Raw genomic sequence first — 19,860 nt, 5'->3', positions numbered from 1 at the left:
GAAACTTTCCAGAATGCCAGAGGAAATGATTAATAGATGAGTTTCTCGGAGTAATTTTTTTTGTATGCACAACAAAAGAGAGGAATTTCTGAGCTCTTTCTTTCCGTTTTGAACACAGATGTAATTGTGATAGTACAAGTAACTGTCATGACCAAAGGGTTTGTTTTCATGCTTAATCTACCTTTAGTGGAAGTTTTTTGAATTATGTCTGATAGGCTCATCCTGGTACATTATCTGAAGGAGCTCCTTTTGGATATTAATAAAGGTCTTATATGGTTGTCTTTTATATTTAAGGAATGCTTTAGAAATATCAACCAACCTTTTTTCCTGTGGGCCCCAAGAAGAATTGCAGAGCTCATCCGGATTCTTGGAAACCATGTAAGGGAGTTTTGGGTTGTCCCTGTAATGTAGGAAAAATTAATATTAATTTGAACTCCACAGATGGGTTAATAAGGAGGAAGAAATGGAGAAAATTGGTCAGTCATGCAACCGAAGTCGAAGTTCTCATACAGAGGTCTGATTTGTTCTTTTTGAGCATCTGGGCAATTTAAGCACTGTATACAACTCATACCAATAAGGTCTTTCATGGGGAAATGTAAATGTACATGTTGCCCTAGATGCTATATTGGAACAGATAATAATCATACCGAGATTTTGTAAACTAATGTTCATACAGTTTTCAAAGCTATTAGATGCTTGAAACAAACTTCACACTACTAGGATACCTATGTTGAGGGTTTCAAGAGGGCCCAAGATGGAAGGCAGAGTTGTTGCACAAGCTTAGGGTGAACATAGCCTCCTGGTGTATGCTTCCTGAGGAGCGGGAAGTGTGGTTAAATATCCTGTGGGAGGATTCCTCTGTGTGAATTAAGGAGACCTGACTTCTATATGTCTACATCCCAAACGTTATGCAGGTTTCCCTTAGTCATGCAAGAGAAACTGAGGAGAAGTCACTTGACTAAAATTTTGGATGTTGGAAGGAGATAAAGGAACTGTTCTGTGAGTGCTTATTTCTCTCTGGTTATTAGGAGAGCCTGGCTGACCTTCATACACAATCACCTAACATCTCTTACTGTAGAAAGAATTTGACTTATAGTTTCTCCATATGCACTGGATACAATACAAAATAATTGGAATGAGGAAGCTTCTAGTTGGGCATTAAGCCAAACTTACCAATAAGGGTAATGAAGCAATAGGAATAAATTGACTAGGAAAGTTTCTGAACATTAATCGCTAAGTAGAAAAAAAAATTGTCTGTTATCTGTGGAAGCTGATAGCCACTACTTCTAGTGATCATCATCAATATGTAGGTGAGCCCTCAGGAAGAATCAAAAACATGTTACAGTTGAAGAATGGAATAAATTCTGTGCAGGAATGGGAAGAATAATTTCTAGTGGTGAATGAAGATCTGGAGAGTATTATATATTGTTGCAGTATACTTAGTAAGTCTAGGCCAGCTATGAAGCATTAAGATCTTTGGTGTTTGCTATATATTCAAATAATAAGCAATTGGACAAATTGTGGAATAAAGAATATAACTGAGCATGGTTGCTTTTTGAATATGTAATTACCATTATAATCTTATAATATAATCTTTAGCCATGGATAAAATTTGGAACCAGCATAAGTCCTCAGACTAGTTTTGCTGGCTTCTTTTCATGATGCTGAATACAAACTTAAGGTAGGTGATAACTGTGTGGCTATGGAAAGCTGAGTAAAAAAGATCAGCAAGTGAAGTGCAAGAACAACTGGGGGAAAAGCAGATTTGGTGTAGTATGCTTGACATTGTTTCATCTCCTGATGAATTTCAATATGTACAACTCAAAACTCTTATGCTTTGTATTTTGGCTGAAAACCTTAAAGGGAAATACAGCATAAATATGAGTGCTGCATTGGATATCAAGACGACTTTTTATTAAAAGAAGCCTTTAGTGCAACCCTCCTCCCAAAAATCCAACTTACCTGTGTTTCATCATGAGTTTTGTGGTCATGAGGAAATAACACTATTGTTTATATTCTTCTTATGTCAATTACATTGATATAGATTTACTCTCTCCTATCGGTGTCACTTCAGGAGTGACACTCAAAAATGATACATTTATCAGTCTCACTTGTCTGTATGGTGGTAGAGTATCAAAGGAAGATACTGAAATCATGATGCCAGTGCAGTCAACCTGAGTTTCATGTAAATGTCTGAAATTCATTAATGGAAAGTCAACAGTAGTTCAAAGTTGGGCTCAAGTAGGAATGTAATCACTCTTGGGATAAGAAACCATTCTTGTTGCAGAGTGGTGTGTTTTGCAGTGGGTGTCTAGAAGATGCACACAGAACCTGGCTTCAGGAAGACGATGGGCTAACAGAAGTTAAGAATGCTTTTTTTAGATAAAACCATGATGTGGTTGTAGCAGCTCATTAGGCTTTATGTTGTTAAGAATGGCTTTCCTTATGGTAGCATGTGTTAGTGTCACAGCAGGTATATTGTCTGTGCGGGAATCTCATGGGAGCTGAAGTGATATGAAGGATGAGGTCATCTCTTTAACAACTGAGCAGTGTCATTTACATTTCACAAAGTGAGTGGTTGCAGACAAATAATGTCAAACATTTGTTACAGCTGTACAACTTAGTTGTTCCTAGTAGATAGAGAAACAAGTTGGTAATTTTAGAGAAATTAATAGGTAGCTCCTTTTACTAGTCACTGTCCTCTAGAGTCTATTTTCTCTCTCAACTTGGTAAGGGAAACTTGTGCCGTAGCTTCTCTATAGCAACATAGGGATGAAAATGATGAACAACTTTAACTGCAAGAATTAATGATCAGTTGAGACAGGAATTAACTGTAGTAACTCTTACCAGGTGCAGTGTAAGCGGTAAAGCTCAGAGAATTTACATGGCTGGCAGAAGATACACATGGATACACATGATGGAAAAAGATATACAGATAGGCAAATGAGGTTAATCTTGATGTAGAGAAAAGTAATTGGAAGGAATTTCAGTCTACTCAGAAGCAGGAGATGCATTTCTGAATGCAAATAGTGTCTTTTGCAACCAGAATGAGACAAGGAGGATGATTTTTGGAGTAGCAACAGGATGTGGATTGTGAGGGAGAAGTAATGGGAAAGACTGGAAACATGTAGATATTATTGTTGCCAATCTTAAGTTTGTTAAAATGATGCAACAGCAAGGCAGTGTTGGGAGAATCTCCCTAATGTATTGTCTGAGTTTTACAGAGGTGAAAGTAACATTCCTTATGCTGCTGAAGACAGGGAATTTTGAATAGGTCCTTACTGTACAGTTTTTCTAGCAGATGGTTACAAATAAAAACTTAAATAATGAGATTTTTCTTTGCCGTATGCCTCACTTTTACTGGGATGTTTGAACTTCCATAGTCTGCAACTTTCGTGTAGTTTGTCTTGTCTGCTTATGTTGGCTGCTTATATAACTTGATGGAACAGCACACTGATTAAAGGAGAAAAAAACTTACTCTGAACAACATTGGAACAGGCTGATGCCTCTTCTTTCAAGAGCTGGGCAAATAACTGAGTGTTAAATATCCATCAAATACTTCTCCAGTGGCTGTAGATTCTATTTTGAATATTCCTTTAGCTCAAGTTGAAAGGAGAGTAAAATTGTCATTGTGTTTGACTTAGATTGTAAGAACTAATTTTCTCCCCTCATGTATTTATGATTGGGAAATCTCTAATTTTTATAAGGCATGTACAAATGAGTTCAGCTACTATAGATTTTTTAATATATAACTATTAAATATATAGAATATTTAATATGTAACTATTATAACTTATTATTAGTTATATAACTATTAAAATTGTACATATTCTTTAGTCTGTGTAGTCCATTTGAAGGACATCTGTCTTCTGTCCTTTTTAACATACATGTCTTTGGAACCATAATCACAGTCACCCTTTGTAGCTTGAGTAGTGGGGAGAAAGAGCAGTGAACTCTTGTGCTGAGACAAGAACAGAGGGTGCATTCAATAACGTTTGGAGAGCTTGCTTAAAATAGGGAAATCCTATTTTTAAAACAGCGTAATCAGGCTTTCTCAAATATAAGTACTTTATCTGTGTTTTGGAAAGATAGGTAAACGTTAGGGTCACAATTTTGCTCTGTAGTTTTTTTTTTTTTAATACCAATTTGGATCAGCATTTATTTAAAGTTGTTGTTGTTGGTTTTCCCTCCCTCCTTTTTTTTTTTTTTAAGATTAGTAATTAGTATAAAAGTAAGAATTCTCATCGCCACCATCTATTGCCTGTGGCTCTGACCAAAGCAAGATGTTTTCTCACTTGTACTACATGACTGTGTTGATGTGAAGTCTTCTAAAACTTCTCTTGGAACTTCAGTGTCTTTACAGTTCATGGAATTCCACTGCAGTTTTACAGACTAATTCTGCATTTGTGGGCAAATCATGCCATCTTCACATGGATTGTTGGAGGAGTTGTAACAAGATTTTAAATTATAAAAATAGTGGTTGTTTATAGATTATGCTTCAAAATTTACTTAAAGAAAACTACTGAGCAGTTTTCTGTTCTTAGTATTCTGCATTCAAACTTTAACTGAAAAGACAGACTTTTTTTCCTGTAGTGATTTAATGTCTGAATTTTATGTGGCTAAGTTTGGGGATTTAAAACATTAAGGATTTGTATGCAGGGGTTTTGTTCCCCTTTGCCCCTCTTCCATTCCTACTTTCTTCTTCTGTGGTTTTTGTGTTTACTGTGGAGTTCCCTACGATTTTTAATTTTCCAGTGTCTTGTTCTCTCCAGAACTCTCCTGAGTTGTCTTCTTACAACAGCTCCTGCAGTTCTTCTGTTTGGTCGTTTTCTTTTCAGATGCCCTCACTGACTCCCAGAGCTGGGACATTACCCTAATTGTGAATTCCCACACCTTGATGTAATACGTGCAAACTGAAGTTGATACAGATGATGATGATGTTGATTGCCAAGTACATGTGCAGATATGAAACTTCAAGTTATTAAACTGCTGGGAGTTGTATAAAATTGTTAATTGGAGCAATAGTGGTAGTTATGCTCAATATTCTTTTTGGTTCCTTGATTTCTTGAGCTTCTGTGTAGAACTTCTAAGGCTTCTTATATCTTATGCTTGAATATAGATCTAAAGGAGAAGACAGTCACCCATGAAACATCAGCTTCTCACCTTATCTTCATTTCTGCGCTATTAAACAGGGCAAGAGTGAATACTTTTATTTCATTTGATCCAAACTGAATAAAGCTGAATATACAGCCTTGGTACATGCACGTATGTGTGCATGTAACTATATTTTTGGTTATAAAAATGTAGTGAGGGTTTTTTTCTTTGTTTTAATTTGAATCTTGTATGTTAAAATTCTTTGTGTGAATTTGCCCTTCATCTCTAGTGTAGTCTGGTTAGGTGTGTGTAGCAATGTAATGCTTTATTTTATGTTGGCATTTTCTCTTGTGTAAAGCAGTAGGTTCCAGCCTGTTTACCATTTGCTTTGTCGTTAAGTGACTACACCTTGGGGAATGTCTGGGTTCAAAGTCAATCTCTGAAAGCCTGAATTACTGGAAGGGAATTAACTGTGTAAGCATGTCCTTAGTAGTTTAAAAGTGAAATTACTGTTAAGTCTGTTTGCTTAGCTATACAGATTAACATAAGCTACTGTTTCTTTTATTTTATAGTGGCGTTTATTTTCAACTGGATTGGATTTTGTTTATCCTTCTGTATAACAAATACTATAGCTGGAAGGTATGGTGCAATCTGTGGATTTGGTCTCTCCCTGATCAAATGGATTCTCATTGTACGGGTACGTTTCTTGATTCACAGTGTACAGACTCTGTTTGTAGAACAAACCCATCACAATTTATTCAAGGCTATATGATAAGAGAATTAAAAAACAGTATGTTAAATGCTAGTGCTTAACAGAGTGCCTAGAATTTTCCTAACTTTGTCTTTAGAGAGAATTTACTTGCTATATAATATATGCTTACTAAAGATGAAGCTTAATCTATTTTTACCTGACATAGCATTTGATGTTCACATTTCCACTAAAATAAATGCAGAATGACTCATTCTTTGCACAAATATTTAAAAGTCTAGAGGAAGTGGAGCAAGTACCTAAAATATCACTGGTATTATAGCGTCCTATATGAAAGATTTATAAATGTCTTGGCCTTTGGGAAGGAATATCACAAAACATTTCTTCCTTACATTTGATTCTTCTATTCCTTGTAAGATACCCATCAAATCAAGTAAAAATTAAATCTGAAGTTAGTCACATTTTTACCATCTTACATGTTGGGTTTCTTGATATTTTCACTGCAAGACTAGATACTTTTCTGGAAGGTGCATTAGCCAAATGGAAGTTACTTAGCTGACTAAGTGGATGCTAGACGAAATGTAATGATTCTTTCTGAGCCTGAATTCTGCGTATCTGAGACACAACATTTAAAATCTCATCCCTTTTAATGAAGAAAGAGATCTTGGATAACTTAGTTATCTTTTATGTTCTGCCAGTGATGAATTTTTTTTTTTTTTTAATTTTTTTTTCCCCTTTGTGTGTGTTAGTAACTGAAGTTGATTTGGTCTTAGCACGATAGTACGAAGATAGTAGAGAGATTATGTGGTCCTTCCAGGACATGTACTGCATCCTTCTTGGAGTTTTTTTTTTTAATTTCCTTTTTGGTCCTTTGGAGCAGGGGAATGCTACTGGACCAGATGTAATTCTGGTGTGTTTGTTGGAATTCAGATGGAATTTATCTTAATGGAAAGAAAAGACATGAATTTTTCAACTATTCATGGGGATATTCTAGCTTGCCTTGAAGCATACTAATCAGAGGGCAGAACTTGCTCATTGTGTCAGTTTTCTTATTCCTCTCTGCTTGAACATGTGCTCATAACAAACACAAAAATTAATATGTGCTAAACTTCCTGAAGAGTTACTGTGTTCTAGACTGTAATTAAATAGGGTTTTTTATATAATGTTTTATAATGTTTTTTTCTCATAGTGAAGATTACCGTTTTCCTGTGTTGTCTCCCTTCCTAGAGACAATAGCAGAAAGCTGATGAGGTGTATGTCGACAGTTGTTTTAATGGTGACACGCAAGCAAGCATATGTGCACAAAGTGACTTTGTTCCTTTGTTTCAAACTCCTCCAAAGGCTTGTATTGCCCTTTCTCACTCAGGTTCAGTAGTACAAAACGTTATAGTGACTAAACAACCTGAGTTCACGTATACTCTCTCTATCAGTTTTTACTGGGTGTGGCATGGATGGAGAGAGCCTGGAGAATAAAAGCACAGTTTTGCTGTTGGGGAAATTCTGCAACCATAGCTGATTCTGCCCGCAGAGAGTGTGAGAGTAATGCACATAGACCAGTATTTGATTGTTACAGTAAATCTTCTTTCCAACTAAATGAAGTTGTAATTTTTAAAAAAATGTATTGATATATATATATATCATAGAATCAACCAGGTTGAAAAAGACCTTCGAGATCATCATATATGTGTGTGTGTGTATATAGAGAGAGAAAGAGAGAATTGAAAATACTGGTTATCAAGTAAGATGGAATTAATGTTGTTATCAAAATCCCGGGAATTGAGTATTTATATGGGGATAATGTGAATACCAACTCCTTAATTGAACTTAATAGTTCTCTTTATTCATATTTTTTTATTGGATTGATGATAGAAATGAATACAATACAGGATCAAACCCTCAAATAATTCACATGATCTGGCTTTATTCTAGGGAAAACATGTGCATTAATTGAAGAAAAAACCAGCTATATCTAGAGTTTTTAAAATATCTTGGATTTTTATCTCGTTGCATATGTGGCCCAGTATCCACTCTTTCTTCCCCCCCCCCTCCTTTTTTTCCCCCCCCCACTTCTTGGTTGATATACTGAAGTGTCCTAGAAATGGCAAATAGGAAGCACTCTGGCAGGATGCAGTAAACATACTGAATGATATCAGAATGGAAGCATATGAAAAATGTACAGAGCTACTAAGTAGATTATTTTATTCCTTCTGGCAACTTTTCACACATCTCTCCTTTTCTACTCGTTATGTGAGTTTCGGAGACATTTGATTAGCCTTTTTATCAGTGAAGCGTGAAGTCTGGAGTCTGGTAAAGGCACAGATACCTGTCTCCAATACCATCACACCCTGCCCTCCAGCTGCCTCGCACATCACAGGGAGGACAAAACTGTCTACCATGGTCACTAACAGGAACAGCTGAAATGCCACTTCAAGGTTCATTTAGTTGTGTTCAGCTCACTGCTGGGAACTGAATGCTGGTTTGAAAATGAAAAGACTTTAATGAGTTGGGGGTCTTTATGGGGCTGGTATTCTTGGCAGCGATTAACAGTAGGGGGTATACAGAAGGTCAAAAGCTCTTCTTTTGAGGGGTCAGAAGAACATCCCTGTCTGATAAGATTAAACTAATGTGGCTTTTCGTGTTAATATCTAAAGCAGCAGGCTGCTGTAATGTGTTTGGGATGGTAGGCACTGGGAGTAAAAGAAGAAAATCAACAAGTGGCAATTCATTTTAACAGAAAATGTAACATGACTAGCAAGTAATACAAGGTTTTTTTTCATATATATATTCTTTTATATACACACACACACAAACACGCGTTTTTTAGACATTTTAAATAGCTTTGCCACAGACCAACTGATGCTGGATGAGTTCTTTGTGTATTAAACTGCTGCACAAATACCAGTTTTGCATTTTAGCAGGATGCCTTTTATTTAAATTTGCTCTTTCCTCCATGGTTTATGTATTTGTGTAGTGTGTTAAATGTGTCTTAGTCATCTGTCTTACTGCTGCTAAGCCTCGTATGAATTTCAGTTTTCAGATTATTTTACTGGATATTTCAATGGACAGTACTGGCTTTGGTGGATATTTCTTGTACTTGGTAAGTGGCAATTGAATTCATTTATGTTTTGATGTGGAAGTATTCAAAGATGAATCATGTCATTGTAAGTAAGAGTTCTGTAACATGTTTAGCTATGTGTTTTTCTTTACCTGCTGATAGTTTTGTGTGTTGTTTTTATTTCCATAGTATTCATAAGGTTATTGGTTACCATAGTGGTGTTATTATGTGAACTGCGGACTATTCAAATAACCTTCAATTCAAAAAATTTTGCTCTGCATAAGTGATTATGTATATAACTGAGACTTGTAATTTATGCTTTTTAAGCTGCTTCTGCTGATCTAGGGGTGCAGAACTGTGTAACAAAATTTTGTTTTTTATGTAGAGTACATAGAGAAAAGTGAGCGATATATACTTAAATGTATAAACCTGTATGTCAAGTATTAAATTTTAAGAATTGTGACTGATCTCAGGAAGGTGGAGTTTGATATTTTGTGCACAGGTCACAAAATGTCCTTTTCAAGTCCTTTGAAATGCATACTGCATCAGTAATTTCTCAGTAGGATGAGAGAATGGCTTCATGCTTGCTGATCACAGTGCTCCCATGATGTCAGCTTTCTCTTAAGAGGTCTGTCTTCTCGTGTTCAAAGTCTTATGTGCATCAAATTCTGCTTTTCTCTCTGTTTTTAGTGAGGATATACCAAACCCCAAGCACTATACCTTTTCTCCTATTGTGGATTTTGTAATTTGAATATGGCATCTGAAGTTATTTTCTTTTACAGAAATGAATGCTACTATCTGTTTTATTTTCTGTTTCCAGCTCTGGAAGCACAGTAAACTGTTGCTGATTCAGTAGGTGGCACTCTTCCCTTTGAGTCAATTGACTTAAATGGCTAATAGTGAATGTTAGAATGAAATGCTGAGTAAATTAAAAAAGAAAAACAAAACAACCAACACTGAGATTTTGAATGTTTATGACTCCTTATTTATCTTGAAAGAAATGCCAGAAGTCTTAAAGGACATTACCGTTATCTGCCTTTTTAGTAGTGTTTGAGGCCATTCATCAAACTTTCTAATACTCACCTTACTCTACTGTTGTGCACTTTATAGCTTGAAATATGTAGAAACTGCAAATATTCAACACATCACAGCATCAGTCCCTTGAACGCTTTCATATTGTTTGAGGTGATTGTGTTGAAGTAGGAAGTGAAATGACTCTTTGCAGACACAAACATCTCCAGTTAAGACTTTGATTAAAAGCAAACCTTGTGGTGCCTGAGATTGAGGTTTGACACTTTTTTTCCACTAGGACGAAAATAGTGTGTTCTTTCCCAACACCTTCCCCCACCATGTCTATGGAAAAAGCTATAGCTCTTCTTTTCACTAGTCTTTTGCAGCACATGTTCAGAAAGAAGCTCACTTTAATTTGGGAAAGCCTTTTTTTCAGTCTAAAGTGTTTGAGGATTTTTTTTTTTTTTAAATCATGAAGTTTAGGATATACTTTGTAATAAAAGGTATTCATCCAGCAGTCAGTGTTCCCTTGTCTTACAAATGTTTTGCATGAAATACACCAACAATGTTTTTAAAGTGATAAAGTGGATATACCAAGATTGCTGGAACACCATAGAAGGATTTGACCCAACAAAGCTAGTTAGCAGGACATGAAGGAGTTATTATCATGCCATGGGAACACTGCCAGCCAGATCTGCGTTTTGTTGGTTCGGATAAATTTTCCATTAGACCACGTGAAGTAGCATGTCCAGCATCTCTTCAGAAGTGAATGAGTTGTAGTCTTTTTTTATAGCCCTTTGACATACTTGAGCCCACCTACTGCCATCTCCTCTCTTCTGGTGTTCACCCATCGGTTTCTATTCCCTTTCCTTCTTTCAAAATCTGACCAAATCTGCTAACATGTCACAGAAAAGCGAAGTGGTCGATTTCCTAGGAGCTGTCATGTACAGTGAACAAATTGGAGAGAGACAATTCAAATTTTCAAATTTAAATGTTAGCCAGTGTTTCTTTTTGAGGAACACAGTGTAAAGTGGGATGGTTTTTTTTCCTTCCCTAAAGAGAGAAATATAAAATATGGGTTGAACTTGGACTGGTTTTCCAGCATGTGTAATGCAGAAAATATGCTATCAAACACCTTAAGAGCGGCCTGCCCTCATTTTGCTGTTTCAGCTGCTTTTCAGTTGAATGTGGGACTACCTCTGGTAATGTCTGGGCAGCAGCTTTTCCAGTAGACTTGTGATCCACATCTTACGGCTTTCCTCTCTGTGCAGAATTCACCTTAATCACAGAAACATGTCTGGCTTAGGTCAAGTTCCCCTAGTTAGCAGATCATTCTCTGTCATTTTATTGTTTCTCTGTCTGTCCTAATGAAACTTTGGCTTAAAAAAAACAACCAAAAGGAAAGTTAAAAAAATCGCAAGCAAAAAGCATTTACAAAAGAAATTATCATAGCAGAAAATCAGGGGCTCATCCAGGACAGCAGAAAGAAATAGCATCATGTAGGAAAGAGGAAAGAATTAAATCCTTTGCTAAACTTGTTAAACCTCAGTTTGAATTTTCCTTTGAACTTTTGGAATCTTAATACATATGTGTATCTATACACATAGGCATATATCTCCAAGATACTGTTGTTGCAAATGAACTTCTCTGTGTACATTTCTTAGCTGAAATTTGCTTTCAAATGCAGTTAAATGTAAGTATTTTAAAACAATTGTAAATGTGGAGTTAAGAAAAAATGTTGTCTTAACACATTTTGAGTAATTTTCTCTGAAGTTGTTCTTCTTCCTCTTGGAGAAGTGTTTTTTCCTGAATGGTTAAATCTCAAGTCATAATCTACCATATCTTAGTACTGGCTTGCTTCTAGAGCAATCCCTACCTTCTGTCTTCTTTTTTTTAAACTCTTTTGACTTGCAAGATGTTTATCTTACACATGTCTGGAGGTACATTTTGTGGTTCAGGTAGTCTTCTAACACACTAGTAATTTATTTTGAGAATTCTAATTGAAAAGAATGTGCAAATCATATCCTTTTGTTTTTCAGGGTTTTTTTCTTCATTCTAAGTATTTTCATACAGTCTTTTTAGCAGATGATAGTTGAACCCAGAATAACTGTAAAATTTCTGGAAAATTTTCCATAAAACTGAATCCTCATCACAAGATAAAAGCTGACTTTTTTGTTGAATTTGTGAACGATACATAAAGGCCTTGCTTTACTTTGTATAATCTAGGTTTAAAAAAATTATGTTAAAAAATAACATGGATAGTGTGTACTAATGTTAATATACTTTATTTTGTGCATTTTCTACACTTTCAGGACTCCTCTTGTTCTTTCGAGGCTTTGTTAATTATCTTAAAGTCAGAAATATGTCTGAAAGCATGGCAGCTGCTCACAGAACAAGATTTTTTTTCTTGTACTGAAGGTAAGCATCTTTTATCTTTCCCAGGAAAATGGAGATGAATGAAATATTAAAAATAAATAAACAAAATATTTAAATATTAAAATGAATGAAATATTAAAAATAAATAAACAAAACAGCAATTACATGTTTTTTAACATTTGTCATGAATACTGCATATATCCTTCATGGACTCGGAGGTACGTGAAGTCTCTTATTTGTAAGTAAATAATGCATCTTGTTGCCTCCAGTCCTCCCTTGAACTAATGTTCAGTAACAAAAATGAAGAGGAACACTTTTTTTTTTCCGAAGCAAGAAACAGTATCTGCTGCCTGTCAGGATACTGTCCTTTGTGTTGGAAAACTGGCTTTAGTAGTCAACCTGTTGTCAGCAAGTTTGGAAGCACTAATCTGCTTGCATATTAAATCTGATTGACATGGGTTTGAACATGCAAACAATAGATGAGCATTGTCTCTCTTTACACGACTGGATTACGACAGTCATGTACAAGTATGATTATTGTGTATGCAACAATGTGCTTTATGTATCCTTCAGGTAGCTGACTAATCAGTCTGGCACATATCCACTTTTTTTTTTTTTTAATACTTTTTATCTGTTAAGTGGATTTATTGGACTTCACTATGTAACTTCAACCAGGGGTCTTTATTTATGTTCAACTTTTTTTATTTAAATTGCATGATGAGATAAATTTAAGCTTAGAAATAAGTACTACAGCATTTTCATTGCTCTGCACTTTGTAAAATGCTTAAAGACTGTTTTGACTTACCTGAGAAGCTATGTTTGCTGTAAAAAAAAAAAAAAAAAGTTTGTGTAAATTTTCTTCAGGATTGATCACAGGATCAATAGTAATTAACCAACAACACATTGAAGCATGTAAAAAAAAAAAAGGACTGTATAAGTCTAAAAAAACCTAGTTCATTTTATTCCTTTTATATAAGACAGTGATATATATTTAAAAACAGGTAATGATGAGTATCTGTGCTATACAATATGCACTTGATCATGGAAAAATCTGTTAACTATAGCATAATATTTCTCTTTCATGTACCATTTTGTCAAAATTATGTAGTAAGTTAATTAACTGAGGCATATATTGCCTTTTAGTAACCAATCTAAATTAGCAACTACATGGAAGTATTTCCTTCTTGCAATAGTTACATATGACTTCTTAGTGCTGTGTATAATCTCTTCAGAATACTGAAATTTGTAGAGACAAGGCTGAAAATATCTGTTAACTTTCAGTACAATAAAGTTTTAAAATGCTACTTTTAAAAAACAGTTGTTGGGACTAAACGGTCTTTGAGAACTATAGCTTGAAGAGAATAATGAGAGTGTAGGAAAATGTCCTCTGGGATTCCTTGCTCTTCTGCGGTTAAAATTCTGCTTTGGGACAAAACAGTCTTTAATCCAGCATAAACTGAAGTTAATGAGTTGTCCTATCTAAGTTCAGTGGCTTTGAGTTTTTCCTTTACCTGTCACCACCACTGAGATGTATGGGTTGTGGGCTGATAAGATCTGTGGAGTGTTTGTAGAGCTGATATTTACAATATTTACAATATTTATAATATTTATAAATATTATGTTTTTGAAGCATCTTAAGTACTGAAACAGGAAGTTCAAATTAATGGCTATCACACTATAATGTCCTTTATCTTGCACAGACAGGTAGCTTCATCTACAGTGACTCCTCTACAGTGACTATTAGTTTTAATAAATAACAAATACAGTTAGAAAATATTCTCAGTTATTCTTTTGAAATCATAACAAAATAACAGTAAAGTTTTGGGTTTTTTCTCCCATCTTGACATGGGGGAGTAGGTAGGCTGCTGTTTTGCTGAAGTTCAGGTTTGCTAGTCACTTAGCAATGCTATTCTAGTGGATCCTGGTGGTGAACTGAAGTACAACTCTTTCTTTATCTCTAAACAGCATCGAACAGACATTCCTTTCCAGTGCTGGTGTGAAACTTCCAGATGATGTGTAACCCTCCAAGTTAATAAGACAGAAGACTACTAAAACAGGAAGACAAATTAGTGAAGATATGGCTTTAAGAATGAATGACAGGATGCTTTATGCTCAAATACCGGTTCTGGTCATTCTAGTAAATATTTATTATTGCTGCCTTTTTTTTTAGCACATTTGTATATGTGCTTATTAAAAAGATAATATTGAAGTAAGAACAAACTATCTGTAAGTATAGATTAGGTACAGTCAGACTCAATCTGTGCTTGTTGTGTCTGAAAGATTTAAGTGGTAACTTGTTTCACAGCTTCTATGTACCACTGACTTGGTGATCTGAACTTTTGAGTACAATGAAATGCATTAAATGATTCAGATTAACCAGTTCAGACAATTTTTTTTTTTATATAATTTAGATTCATCTAATGATTGTATAGAACATTTTTAAGTTTACTAAACCCCAAAGTTCCTTGTTGTCACAAACTCGTATTCACCAGTATTTTATCAAATTCAAAACAACATACTGGTTTGCTCAAAAATTATAGACTTTGAGTTCCCTGTAAATAACTCTACATAAATGACTGTTGGAATTGCTTCTTAGGAAATATGTCAAAATATATTTTGTAACAGCATATTCTCTAAATTTTGTTTAATCTTAGAGCTATATACATATTTTTTGTTAATTGGCTATTAAGGGTATAGTTATTATTAGATGTAATTTGGGAGGTTTGCATTCTTGAGTTCAGTATAAATACAACATCCACACTGAGGGCTTCTCAAAAAAAAAATCATATCGCTATCTTATAATGCTTGTTTAGAGTAAATACTTTGCCATTTCATAAGAATAAACTAGTTTAAATGCAAGGTAATTTGGGAAATAATCTATGAGAGGAAAAAATATTTCAAAGCTCTGAAAGTAGAAAATGTGTGTTGCACCTCTCCCAGTATTCATTTAAGGTATACCATTACTTTCTTATAAATATCATCTCTTTAAGGGGTACTGTCTACTGTTCATGCATGTGTGGTTTCTTTTAAAGTTTATGAAATTTATGCGTCTCATTAAGTAGGAGAATACATCTCTCAGTCCTTTGTACAACTGGAATCTCAGTTGCAAAAATGCATTGGTTGTTGGTTGCACCTTTGAGGGGAAAAAATACAAATACTTTCCTGCAGTTTTTCTTTTTATATTAGAATTCTACCTTTTTATTACTAACATTAAAACCAGTGGGGTTTGTTGTGTTAAGCTAGTTCTGTATTGACTTTTGTATCTATAATGAATGTTTAAAATATATGTATGTAAACTGGTCACATTATTTTCCTAATCTTTCAGAGATACAGATAGTGACTAAAATTTTAGGGGCACCTCTACTTCTCTAGGGAAAGAAGAAAGTTAAGTATTACATTCAGTATCCTATTGGGATTTCCTTCTAAACTTATCTGTTTTTCTCTGTTACTTTGCATTCACTGTCCAGATGAAAAAGAAATGGATAATAAAGCATTGCTTTGTTTTGCTATTTAAGACAATGTTTTTGGGGATTTTTTGTGTACTTCATGTTGAAAAATACACACTGCAGTATTTGTGTCAACATGTAATTATAGAAAAATTACTTGGCAAAATAGGTGCTGACCAATCCTCTCTTCTCTTTCTCATCTCATATTTTATGTGAAGAAACTGTTAGGATGTTTCTTTTAAGAAGTTAATGTGACTCTGCAAGGCATGCAGTATCGCCTCATTTTCTGTGCTTACCAATATCAACTAGTACTATCTTCCAACTATATCAATTTTCCCATATTATTAAGTAGCAGACTTCTGATAGAATTATTTCTGTTTGGTCCACTGCACTCTACAGAAAGCTTTATACAGATATTTCGTGTACTACCTTGGAAAAATTGTCATTTGGACAGAAAGAATATGTAGAGTTAAAAACGTACATGTTATCTAATCCTTTCTGGTTGATGCAGCAGTTTGGAAGCCTGAAATCTCATCAGCAGGAGGAAGGGAACTGGGACACTGTTTTCAAAGACTCTGCAATCTATTCCAGATGTGTCAAATGCTGCATATTTTCCTTGCTATTTCCTGTGAGCTCGGTTTGGAGCAGCTGGCTCTGTGGTTTAGAGACACCTGGCCAGCTTTTCTTTGTGTCTTGTTGGGGGCAGGGGGAGAAGCTCCAGTATCACAGTGAAGTTGACTGTAAACAGATTTTGTATCAATGCAAATAAATAAGGCTTTGAAACTTGGGGCAAAAACAGCTGAAGGAGGGGAAGTGAGGAGAGAAAATTCCATTTTATTTGAGCAACAGGCATTATAATAATTTTTCTAGTTTTGTCACCTACTTTTATTGATGTAGACACCACAGGAAGATTGACATCTTAAATATGATTTAGATAGCCTGTGGGCCATTTCAGAAATGATCCATGACTCACACTTCAGTCTTCTTACAGAGCAGAGGTTGTCTCCAAGCTTCCGCTTTGCTGTCTCATCCTAGAGTATGGACACAGTCCTCATCCTGCAACACCTTTTAACCTGATTTCAACACCCTACTCTTTCTGTATCTGCTTCCCTCCCTTTGAACAATGACAGCAGGTGAGGAAAAGTGGCTTTATTCATGTGCTACCGTAACATCAGAAACCTTTTAATCTCTTCCACATTTTGAGAATGTTTTCCCATAATACTCTACATTAGTTCCTCCTGTGTTGTTGTTTGCTTTGTTCACTTAAGCAAAAAAGTTCATCTCATGGAGTAACTATACCTTCCTGGACTTTTGAAGAGAAGGTGAATAACCTCTGGTATGGAAACAAATATCTCTCAATAAGGAAAAGAGATATTCCTATCATGCTAAAACATGATTAGCATATGTGCACATTCCGCCCAGAAACAGTGGAGTCCAGTGTATTGTTTCTTCTGTGTACATTGTTTTTTTCCACCATCCCGAGATATTTACCTTTTTTTATATAATTCTGAGGATACTTTTACCATCTGTATATCCTCTAATTAGCATATGCTTTCCAGTTCCACATCCCTTCTCCTTTCTCTGTCCACTGGCTATACATCCAGCAAGGATAGGCAGAAGGCTTCTCTACTGCATGTTGACTGCAGTTAATAAATAAAGCACTTAGCAATTCCGAAGAGGTTTTTCTGTGCTGTGCAGTGATGGTTTGTGTCCTCATAAATCCATATTTTACAGGTAAGCGAACTTTTAAAATCAATGGCTTTCAGACAACTGAAAATGCTTAAAATACATAACTGTGCCATCCACCTGTTGTAAGCATTGTGTGTACAAGTGGAATTAAAATGATGGCAGAATTTGTCTTGCATATGAGTCTGAATAGAATCGTAGAACCATTTAGGTTGGAAAAGACCTTTAAGATGATCTTGAAATGTTTCCCTGATACATAATTGCCTTCACCTCCACAACCCTTTTAAAATGAAACAAAGTGAGTTTTCCTGGATTTTTACCTGTGGTATATTTTCTGTGTGAGGAAACTGGCACGCAGTGAGGCTTTGAAGTATTGCAAACAGCATCAGCTCTCCAGCTATTGTTCCTTTTTTTAATGTGTAAACCAGAATGGTGTCTGTTCAAAAAAAAAGTAATATTATTTGGTTCTTTCATACTGAGGGATGGTCACAGTTATCCCCATGTTTTTACTTTTAGTGTTCACTCTTAATTTTTCTTGTGATCAAAGAAACTGTGTGTTTGTGGGGGTATCCTTGTTGTACTATGAGAAGTTGTTCATTGATTCTTCATTATACATAGCTGCACAGATGCCAGTCCTTCTTAGTTTTCTAGGTTGGTGTAGTCCCATGACTCCCAAATGCCCAGTTACACATGGACTCCTGCTGCTGTAGGCTGTCTATGAGTTAAATAACTATAAAGTGTGCTTCAGTTGGATGCATTCATTAACTGAGTCTTTTCGTTTAATATGATTGCAGTACCATTTCTGATCAGTCCACTTCTCTTATTGTATGCAGCTGGTGAGAGCTTTCTCCTGGGGTCTGAGGTCTTGGGTGTATTTTGTGCGGGTGTTAGAGCAAAGTCTGCAGGTCTTACTGGTGGAAGTGTTACTGGAATAAAGCCAGTGTGAATCATCATGTAAGTGGTAGCATGAGCACCTGCGAGACCATTGCTTACTTCAAGCAGGCCTACAGGAGAACTGGATGGGTACTTTTTACAAGAGTGTGTAGTAATAGGACATGGGATGATGACTTCAAACTGTAAGAGAGAGAACAGGTTTCAGTTAGATATTAGGAAGAAATTCTGTGAGGGTGGTGAGGCGCTGGAACAGGTTGCCCAGAGAAGCTGTGGATGCCCCACCCCTGGAAGTGTTCAAAGCCAGGTTGGATGGGACTTTGAGTAATCTGGTCTAGTGGAAGGTGTCCCTGGCTACGGCAGGACGGTCAGAACTAGATGGTCTTTAAGCTCCCTTCCAACTCAAACTATATATGATTCTATAATTCTTTGATTCTTTGACTTCTAATTAACTAATTTGACACTATCTTTTTTTCATAGAATTTTCATAGGAGGTTTTTATGGGGATTTTCATCTTAAAGAATGACAAATTGTTTTTTATGGACTAAATTTAGCTCTGTACCTCTTTAAACAAGGAACTTCTGAAGACAACACTATCAATTCACTTCTCTGTATACACAGAACAATGGAAATAATTTCTGCAGATTAAATCAATAAACCATTTCTATCTGAAATGTGAATCAGATCCCAACTTAGAAACTGTTACTTTGAGCGTAGTCTCACTGTGGTTAAACAAAAACCAGGAATTTCTATTCTAAATAGTTATCAGTCAGTTGTAGTGTTACTGTACTTTGGATTCTCAAGTGCTGCTATTTTTCCCCTGAGAAGTCAGAGTTTTTGGGGGTTTGATGTTGTGTTTGTTGGTTTTTTGCAGTTCTTTATTTTGTAGTAAAGGCGCATCAGTTCTGCTGGTATTCATCATAATGTGGGCACATAATCCTGTGGTTATGAAACTTGTTAGTTTACACATTCAGGAGTTAATATGTTTCTGAATTGACTGAAAGCTGACGTGACCTGTTGGACTTGGCAGGTTACATATGACTTGGCTCAGTTCTCTGCCTAATTCCTCCTTCATAATGATGCAGTGTGCTCTGGATATGTCATAGATTCAAGCTGAGATTGCTACATATTCAGCAGAGATTCACTGTGAAGGGAGAAAGAGGAAAAAAGGGGAGAAGGACTGCTTGGACCTTTAACCCTGGGTTTGCAACAGCAGTCATAGCAGATGTTTCTGGTAAGATGACCAGAGTACATCTGAGTGCAGTCCTCATCCCCTTCTTCCCCAGTTGACCAGCCACTTTGTGTACCTGTGTAATCTGTGAAAGGGACCCTCAGGTTTTCTTTCTGAGACAACTGAAACAGCAAACTCCATCTTTGGACAGGGAGAAGGAGGTCCCAGCTGGCTGTCAACTACAGTACTTGGCCAGCAGTTGTTAGCCTAGGTGGCCTCACGGGAAACGCCTCTCCATGTTATTCTGCCTTGCCAGCAAGAATGCAATCTGCAACCCTGTCTTTGTACAATCTATGTGGCATATGCAGCCTTCTCGGCTCTTTCAACACTGAAATTTACATTAATGAAGAAATCAGTGTTG

At 35.8% G+C, this 19,860-nt stretch overlaps 1 protein-coding gene across 3 annotated transcripts in view; it reads left to right on the top strand.

Moving 5' to 3' along the window:
• NDFIP2 (Nedd4 family interacting protein 2) overlaps window positions 1-15,764 on the top strand; it is a 45,823-nt gene extending 30,059 nt beyond the window's left edge. For 2 of the 3 annotated variants that reach the window (XM_051779746.1, XM_051779744.1), the window contains 4 exons: window positions 5,667-5,791; window positions 8,834-8,900; window positions 12,182-12,287; window positions 14,211-15,764. In XM_051779746.1, the coding sequence (XP_051635706.1) occupies window positions 5,667-5,791; window positions 8,834-8,900; window positions 12,182-12,285 (296 nt within the window). In that variant the 3' untranslated portion in view covers window positions 12,286-12,287; window positions 14,211-15,764. Of the gene's footprint in view, window positions 1-5,666; window positions 5,792-8,833; window positions 8,901-12,181; window positions 12,288-14,206 lie in introns of all 3 variants that reach the window. The other variant, XM_051779745.1, reaches the window with a different exon arrangement.
• Window positions 15,765-19,860: the final 4,096 nt, after the last annotated feature.

The sequence above is a fragment of the Manacus candei genome, unplaced genomic scaffold (assembly GCF_025592945.1).
Source record: "Manacus candei isolate 608988 ecotype Guabito, Panama unplaced genomic scaffold, ASM2559294v1 h1tg000014l, whole genome shotgun sequence".
Lineage (NCBI taxonomy): Eukaryota > Metazoa > Chordata > Aves > Passeriformes > Pipridae > Manacus > Manacus candei.
This window is presented reverse-complemented; position numbering and strand designations above follow the sequence as displayed.